Source organism: Arachis ipaensis, chromosome B5, assembly GCF_059453495.1.
Source record: "Arachis ipaensis isolate K30076 ecotype BB chromosome B5, ASM5945349v1, whole genome shotgun sequence".
Lineage (NCBI taxonomy): Eukaryota > Viridiplantae > Streptophyta > Magnoliopsida > Fabales > Fabaceae > Arachis > Arachis ipaensis.
In genome coordinates, this window is record NC_142440.1 from 18,314,368 (window position 1) to 18,324,012 (window position 9,645).

The 9,645-nt window shown below is 33.2% G+C and overlaps 1 protein-coding gene across 2 annotated transcripts; it reads right to left on the minus strand.

Moving 5' to 3' along the window:
• Positions 1-8,801, minus strand: LOC148563502 (uncharacterized). Of its 2 annotated transcripts, XM_088486260.1 has the most exons (3): positions 8,628-8,801; positions 3,284-4,011; positions 1-2,902 (listed from the first exon to the last, which is right to left on the minus strand). In XM_088486260.1, the coding sequence occupies exons 2-3, from the start codon at positions 3,310-3,312 to the stop codon at positions 2,182-2,184; spliced, it is 750 nt and encodes a 249-aa protein (XP_088342386.1). In that variant the 5' UTR covers positions 3,313-4,011; positions 8,628-8,801; the 3' UTR covers positions 1-2,181. The 2 variants fall into 2 exon arrangements, with proteins under 2 accessions (XP_088342386.1, XP_088342385.1); XM_088486259.1 differs by having other exon boundaries at positions 1-4,011.
• Positions 8,802-9,645: the final 844 nt, after the last annotated feature.

Below are 9,645 nucleotides of genomic sequence, written 5' to 3' on the forward strand. Positions count from 1 at the left end.
TGTAATGTAAGTAACAAATTCTTATACATGTGATTGTCACCTATGTTTTAATGATTTTTTTTTTTTATTCAACTGAAATAACAAAAATACCCTTCATAACAATATTAAAAGAAAAAGTATTTTTGTAATTGTTCTCGGTTTGTACCTGTTTTCTATGCATAAAGAGATTTTTGGGTTAGAAATGACTTTTAACAAAATATTTTTAATGGCAGTTTATGTTGGTCAAATAAAGGTGTGTATGTAATTTTGATAAACCTCAAAGTTTGACTGTAAGGTACCTAAATAGTAATTATTCAACCATTAAATTACAAACAAGGAGAAAATAATTAGAAATATTTTCATAACAAATAATGAAACATGGCTTTGGATTTGGTAGCCATCTCTAAAGGAAGGCTACCGATGACCCTCTCTAAAACAATTATGAATTCAACCTATGCTTTTTTTTTCTAAAATTATAAAAGTTCTCCTATTTTCTTATTTTCTTTTCATTTTAACTCCATTGTGTTGAATCCCTTCTTGTATCTCCTTTTCTTGTCCAAGGCTTAACCACTCCCTGGATAATTTTTTTAAGAAACTTACTTCAGAATATGCTTTAAAATATGTTTATAAAACAATTGAGTTTGATTTGTATCATAAAAAGAGCAACAACATCCATCCTTATCCATCCTTTCTTTTATACATATATTAGTACATGAAATGGGTTTCTTTATATAATTATATTAGTACAGGAATTCAACATTGAATGATCTATTCCTTGCTTTGGTTAAGATGCCTGCACCTTGATAGATCGTTCAGTGTGAATGCAGTAACTATGTGTTTTATTCAAATTTTTGTTAATGTTTAAAATAAAAATGTGGGTATTTCAATGTCGTAATTGTAACGTCAAATAAAATTAAAAAGAATAAAAGTAACAAATAAACGTATAAATGCAAGGTGACGGTGGCAAAATAAACTGCAAAAATTGAAACAGGAAATTAAAAAGAAGATGAAGGAAGAAACATGAACGTAAAAGAGAAAGACGTAAAGTAGAGAAATTTTATTAATAAAAACTGAAAGAAAGCAAAGTACAAGTGTTTGAATTCAGAGGAATTACTTAAGATTCCCAATTTTACTCTGTGATGCCAAGGGGCTGAGAGCGTTTGTTGGGTTTCTAAGTGTTTTCCAAGAAGAACTGAACTGCTTACAATATTTTCCTAAAGCTCTATTTATAGACTAACCTAATGTCAGCTAACAATTACCATTTGTACACCACTTGCGAAAAATTTGAATTTCTTGTAACTGTTCCCGCACCTCTTGTAAATTTCAAAAGTTAAATAGATAGTTGTTTTACTCAAATTTTAACGCTCTATGTTGATAACTGCTCCTGCATATAGCACGTCCTATAATTTAGGCTTAATTCAAATTTTGAATAAAAACTGCTTCTTTGCTAGTGAATTAGAAGCTTCCCCTAATATATTGAATCTGGCTTCATAAGTTAATAATAATATTATCTTATATTTATTTACTTAAAACAAATTATTTTTTTCCTAAGTGATAATAATTTTTTGCCTAACAAGATGCCCTCCAAGATTTCTCACTTGAAGATATGCAATGATTGAAAGTGAGAAAACTTAGTTGTTTATTGACATTTTTCTTATTTTTAATATTGATAGTCAATTGACATTTTAGACACATTCGCTTGACAGATTAAATGCCTACTAGTAATAGACTTAACAGAATTTCTAAGTCTATAAAATTTTTTACATTAATAGTTGAACTGTCAATGGGGTCTATTCTTTTGTATGAAATTTTTAAGTATGTCAAATGATATCTGTTCTAATTTTGGCACATTAAATGTGTATCAATTGACCTTTGTTTTGACCTTTAATATTTCAATTAAGAGTTTTTTAACACACACTTTCATTGTTTTAATTGACACAATTTTCCTAACTTCATGAGTAACAAAATCTTAACTTCGTGAAGTCGTTTCTTTCATATGTTAAACTCCAGGTGTCAATTAAATTTGATAAAATTTCTAATCCTATAAAATCTTCACACTAACATTCTAATAATTTTGACTACAAGCGCTAAGAGATTCAACAGAATTTCTAAGTCAATTAGGCTTTGGTATTTATGAAGTACATACCCAAATGTCAATGAGAAATTATTTTTGTCCAAGATTTTAAACTTGATGCTTTTTTTTTAAATAAAACCATTCATATCTATTTTACACATCTCAATACTTTCAGGATTAAATACCTTGGTGTTAACTGTCAGTGGCTTGACTCCAGGATTATATATCCTGAACTCCACATGCATCTCATCATAGTAACATGTACTATTATGAGCAGGAACTTCTTCCACTCCTCCATCTTCGTTCCAGAAAATCAACTTTTGATGTAGAGTGGATGGAATAGCACCCATTCCATGAATCCAATCACGTCCCAAAAGCAAGTTAAAACCAGCTTTAGAAGGAACAACAACAAATAGAGTTGGCCTATTGACAGAACCAATCTCAATTGACAGCAGAACCACACCTCTAACAGAAGAAGTCCTTCCATTAAAATCTGTTACCCCAATGCTACTTTTAATCAGCTCTTTTTCAGTCTTTCCAAGCCTTCTCATCATTCTTTCAGGCATGAGATTGACAGCAGCTCCCCCGTCAACTAAAATCTTATTAACTATCCTTCCATCAACACGAGCCTTGATATGCAATGGACGCAAATGCTCCTTGTCATTTTCAGTAGGTTTCTCAAACAATCCTCCACCACACATATTGTCATCTAGTAACAAGCATTCACTTCCAGGAAAGACATCATAACAATCATCTTCTAATGACTCTACTTTCCGGATTTGACTATACTCCTCAGGCAGTATTGACACCATAGCTATAGGTTGCTTAACACCAAATATTGCTTCTAAGCTGTCATCAAAACCAGTGTCAAAATTATTAGTAATTAAATCTTCATCCTTTTCTCCCTTGTGTTCAACCATTACTTTCTTTCCAACAAGATTCTTCTTTGCATTTTTATTGCATTTAGGGTGATTAGAAGAATTGCCTGTTTCTACAGACTTAGCTATGGTTGGCAAAGGAGAAAAATCTACACCGTGTCCCTTGTATGGATCTAAAGGAACATACTCAGGTATATTCTCTTTTTGCCCAAAAATTGTAAAAGGAGAATACTTTAGAACATTTTGACAATTGGGCCAAGGAGAATAATTAGGAACCTGTTGCATGTTAGAATTATAACAAGAATAAATTGGCTTTGAAGGAACAAGCACATTTTTGGAATATATATACTACCTCCGTCTTGTGCATGATTCATGTTTCATAACTGAGACTCATAGTATCTGGGCTTAAAAGGTCTAGGCTTCACCCATTTGTTTTTTCCTCTCGCAAAAGCAGTAGGTTAATTCTGCACATTTCTCACATTCTGGACCCATTTATTGTTTGAAATTTTGGTGGGAGGAACTCTTGTCTTTTGAGAAAATCCATAAGGTTTTCCATCAATCATGACCACAGTCTTCATCTTCTGGTTGGCGGGTTGTACCCCAATGTTGTTGACGCACTTGTTCAAAGGAGTTTGACCGCCCAACTTTTGTTTTCCCTCGGCTATCTTCCGCTTTAGCTCGTTAGTTTCATTTTCTTTAATCTTCTTTCTCAAGTTAGCCTTTTCTTTCTCTTCAACTTTGTACTTTTCAAACTCTTTTGCAGCTTCCTTGTCAAAAACAGCATTGCACTTTGGGCACATGGCGATGGTGCTGTCAGATTCTTTAATTCTCAATAAAAAATCTAACAGATCCTCACCAGGACGAGGATAAACTGGCTTCTTATCTTACTCAAAGATTCTCATGTCTTTATTTTCATCTTTAGTACTACCCACTGTGGCATCAACTTCTACCATGTTGACTGACAAATTGAATGGCTCAACATAATTTGAATCAACAGCAAATGGTTCAGTGTCCACCTTCATAGTAGTTTTATCCTCAAACTTCAATCTTCCCTCCTCAATTGCTTTTTGTATCAAGTCCCTGAAACGGACGCAATTATTAGTGGTGTGTGAGAATACCTGATGAAACTTACAAAACTTTTTATTCTTTATTTCATCAGCTGAAGGCATCTTTTTTCCTTCTGGTAAAATGAGCTGCTTATCCTTTAATAAAACTTCAAATATTTGATCTGCTTTAGAAATATCGAAAGAATAAGTCTTATTTTCAGTTTTGAAATATGGAGAAACTTTTTCTTTTCCTTTAACAGGCTTCAAAGATTTGCATACATAAGGAGGACCTCCCCGCAATTCAGCAATATAAACATCTTTCTCATATGAATCACTACTATCAGAAAAACAATCAACGTATGCAACCTTTTTAGAACCTTTTTTGAAATTTTCTTTTTCTTTTTTAATTTGTTCTATTTGTCTTACTCTTTCAGCTAACTGAGAAAGATCTAAAGTATGTTGATTAATAAGTTTCTTCCTAACTCCAAATTCTAGCCCATTAGTAGCCATTTTGACAACTTCAGATTCTGGAATCGGAGTAAAATATTTATTCCTCATGTTTCTAAACCGTGCCAAATAGTTGTCAATAGATTCTCCCTCTGCACGTTTAACAGAGAATAAATCTGTAAGACTAACTTTTAATTCACCTCGAAAAAATTGATCATGAAAATTTCTTTCTAACTGTGCCCAAGAATGAATAGAATTTGGTCTCAAGTTGGAGAACCATGTAAATGCATTTTTTGTTAAAGAAGAAGGAAAATATCTCATCTTGAGATATTCATTAGAAGTTGCTTCCCCAATTTCAACAGTATATCGAGCAATATGCTCTACTGTAGACTCATTTTCTTCTCCAGAAAATTTCGTAAGGGATTTTGGAATTTTCCAACCCCTTGGGAGCTCTGCTTGTTGGACACATTCAGGAAAAGCAGACACAAAATATGGCCTATTTAAGCAACCAACATTAAATCCTAAACGGTTTAAAACTTGTTCAACATTTCTTACTAGATTATAATGCCCCCTAAGTTGTTTTGCCTAAGTCTTTCTAACATATCGTTAGCATTTTGACCATGTCTAGGCATATGAACATCATAATTAGGAATTGCTCCACCGTTCTGATTGACATTATCAAATCTTAAACCCAAGTTGTCATTTTCTTCAAAATTTACCACAGTAGCAATCCTATTGACTTACCTATTTAATTGTTCAATTCTAGTGTTTGTGTTTTCTAAAAGAGGGTTTAAAACTGTCACCATTTGATGAGTTAACATGTTTACTAGATCATGGTGGCTTTCATCCATCTATTGCCTAATATTTGCTAAAGATCCCACAGTTTGACTAGGTTGATTAACAGGCATTGCTCTTGACATATCAGGAAATATAGGTCTGGAATTTTCTACCCTAGTGACAGTGGATGTACTAGAATTAGATGCACTGTTATTTCCTGTATTAATAGAATGTGAAAAATTTTGTTGTGATACGTGTGAACTTGACGCCCCAGAAACAGGTACATTTGACATGCCATATGGATTTTGATAAATAGGATTTTGAAAAGTTGAGTAGAGAGGCACAGGCAATCTCTGTGTCACTGACAAACCCCAATTTGACAGTTTATCTTGTATTGAATTTAGGGGATTTTATCACCTTTTACCCACATTTATTCAATGAAATAGCATGGTTTTGTATATTCTCCTTTAATTGTGCTTAAGAGTGAAAACATGCTTTTTAGGTCTTAAAATAGCTAAATTTAATTCTCCTTGATTCCATTAGATGCCTTGATATGTTTGCTAAGTGATTTCAGATTTAGAAGGCAAAGATTGGATCAAGGGAATGAAGAAAGAAGCATGAAAAGGTGGAGAACTCATGAAGAAATGAAAGAACCGGAAAGCTGTCAAGCCGACCTCTTTGCACTTAAATGACCATAACTTGAGCTACAGAGGTCCAATTGATGCGGTTCCAGTTGGGTTGGAAAGCTAACATCCGAGGCTTCGAAACGATATAAGATTTTCCATAGTTGCTACACGTATGGTGGCGCGCACGCGCAAAGTACGCGCACGCGCCGTTGCTGCCACCTAGTTCACTTAAAGCAAAACGTGGCCAACGAATTCTAAAGCCTTGTGGGCCCAATCCAACTCATTTCTGATGCTATTTAACCCAATGAGTGAAGAGGGAAATATATGTTAGTTACCCATTAGTTTAGTTTGGCTTTGTAGTTAGTTTCTAGAGAGAGAAGCTCTCTCTTCTCTCTAGAATTAGGATTAGGAATTAGGGTTAGATTAGGACCTCATAGTTCTAGGTTTAATTCAAGTCTCCTTCTACTTCTACCTTCAATTGATGATTGCTACACCTTGGTTCTTCTCTCTATCCCTATTCTCTTGTTGTAATTTCTCTTATTTTGTTTCTAGGTTTTGTAATTGAGATACTCTTGTTCTCTTTATTTTCTTTCAATAATGCAATTTGAGGTAATTCATGATAATTGTGATTTCCTTGATTGTTGTTGTTAATTCTTTACATTCAATTGTAGTTAGAATTTATTCTTGTTGTGATTGACTATACTTTTCTTTTGTGCCTTCCAAGTGTTTGATTAAATGCTTGGAAGAATGTTAGACTAGAATTTTATGTTCTTGGCTTGAGAAGGTAACTTAGGATTTATTGAGTCACTAGTGTCCAATTGATTGATAGTTGATAGCCATTAACTCTAGCCTTCATTAATCCAATTAGTGGAAAGCTAGGACTTATGGACTAGGATTGATATAACTCACTTGACTTTCCTTTGTTAATCGATTTAAGGATGACTAAGTGGGATTAATCCTTGCAACTACCATACTTGTGGCTAGTGATAATGATGAAGACCCTTGACAACCAAACCTTGCCAAGACCATTTTGTGAATAAAGTTTTCCTACCATTTACTATTCACATTCCTCGCCAAAACCCCAAAATAAACAAGTCCATAACCAATAACAAGAACACTACCCTGCAAGTCCTTTGAGAGACGACCCGAGGTTTGAATACTTCGGTTTATAGATTTTAGGGGTTTGTACTTGTGACAAACAAATTTTTGCATGAAAGGATTATTGTTGGTTTAGAGACTATACTTCAACGAGATTTCATTTGTGAAATTCTAAACCGTCAAAAATCCAATCGTCAGTCACCATGGAGGGGACATACCCCGGTGGCAAGCCATATGGCGGCCACCCCACGGTATTTATGTGAGTTGCATTTAACCATGTATGGGCATGGCCAACGCCATCATGCCTCACTGATATCAAGGTAGGCTCTGCGTTTGAAATCACAGGAGAATTTCCGGATTCATTTCCTCTAATCTCATCACTAGAAGTAGAAGAAGATGCTACAGAAGTATTTGACATGTCAACTGACGCTGATTTTCTTGGCTCTGGACACACGAACTTACCACTGCGCAACCACATGCAAACTCAAAAACTCCTGGTTTTCCTTTTGACAATTACAATCTATTGACAAGGTCCCACCGGGAGTGCCAATTTGTTTTACTCAAATTTTTGTTAATGTTTAAAATAAAAATGTGGGTATCTCAATGTCGCAATTGTAACGTCAAATAAAATTAAAAGAAATAAAAGTAACAAATAAACGTATAAATGCAAGGTGCCGGTGGCAAAGTAAACTGTAGAAATTGAAACAAACAAGAAATTAAAAAGAAGATGAAGGAAGAAACATGAACGTAAAAGAGAAGAAGACGTAAAAGTAGAGGAATTTTATTAATAAAAACTGAAAGAAAACAAAGTACAAGTGTTTGAGTTCAGAGGAATTACTTAAGATTCCCAATTTTACTCTGTGATGCCAAGGGGCTGAGAGCGTTTGTTGGGTTTCTAAGTGTTTTTCAAGAAGAACTGAACTGCTTACAATATTTTCTTAAAGCTCTATTTATAGACTAACCTAATGTCAGCTAACAGTTACCATTTGTACACCACTTGCGAAAAATTTGAATTTCTTGTAACTGTTCTCGCACCTCTTGTAAATTTCAAAAGTTAAATAGATAGCTGTTTTACTCAAATTTTAACGCTCCATATTGATAACTACTCCTGCATATAGCACGTCCTATAATTCAAGCTTAATTCAAATTTTGAATAAAAACGACTTCTTTGCTAGTGAATTAGAAACTTCCCCTAATATATTAAATCTAGCTTCATAAGTTAATAATAATATTATCTTATATTTATTTACTTAAAACAAATTATTTTTTTTCTAAGTGATAATAATTTTTTGCCTAACCCTATGGTAAGCCTTGAACAAGAGAAGGGGATACACTAGGGGTAGGAGGTTTCAACACAATGGGGTTAAAAGAAAAAAATTAAAAAAAGATACTTTTACAATTTAACTGATATAGATGCCGGGTTCAATTCATAACTATTTTAGAGAATGCTACCAATAACCTTGGCTCAAAGCCATGAAACATAATACAAATCGTCCTCAATAATAAAGAAACGTATGCAAATTAGAAATAGCATTAAGTGAATAAGCAATATCAGCATGACAGTCAAATCAGAAGAAACAACATCAATCAAGCAACAATTAAGCAATTAACCAAATCAGAAGCAACGAGAAGCGTAATTCAATTGGAGGATTATATTGAATTGTTCAATAACTCTTGAATGCAAAGAAGTGTAGAACAGGACCTTGAGGCGGCTAAGTAATGAGTGAGTGATGAAAATGTGAGAAGACAGCAGCAGAGTGATTGAGTAAGTCACCGAGAACCAAGAAGGGAAGGAAGATGAAGAGACACAGAGAGAACTCAAAAGAAATGAGGGGATGAGGCCGCGAGGGAGAAGCGGAGAAAAATTAAGGCTAAGATTCCGTTTGCAATTTTATTTCATTCTATTTTCTAATAAGTCTTCAAAACATCTTCATTGTTAGAAAAATTTTGTCGGATACTTGTAAATTAGTAAGAAAAAAATATTAGATAAATATTAAAAAAAATTGTGATAAACTTTAAGTGCTAGAAGTAGAGGAAATTATTATTTTTGCCCTTAATTTTTGAAATACTATAAAACATAGATATTTTGGTAAGAACTAAATCTTTAAAGTAGTTTTTCAAATTCATAATTTTTACTATTTTAGTATTTTAAATTTAAAATTATTTATATTGGTTTTTGAGATTTAGTTCTCGGCACCATATTGATTTTTGGACTCTTTTTAGTATTAAATCAATAAATTAAGTGCTGAATTAGCTCTGACTTGTCACGCTAGACATATGGCTAAACAATGTCGTTTCATTTTGACATTTAAATAAGATAAAAATTAAAAACGAATAAGAGTTTATATGATGTGCAAATTATTATATCTACCTTTATTCTCCTAAACAACCATTTTTTACCTTATTTAAGAGCTAAAGTGAAAAGACGCTATTTAGTTATATATCTAGTGTGTCAAGTCACAATTAGCTCGGCATTTCATTCGTTGATTAAACGTTGGAAAGTGTCCAAGACCAATATGGTGCTTGAAATTGAATCTCGATGACTAGTATAATGAATTTTAAATCCGAATGATTAAAATGGTAAAAATCATAAATATGAAGGACCACTACGAGAATTTAGTCCTTTGATGAGTTATGTGTGTTAAATATATTTTAGACATGACACTTATCGATACTCGTCCGACTCGCGTGTCTAATTGTGTCTTAATAAAAAGTAAAAA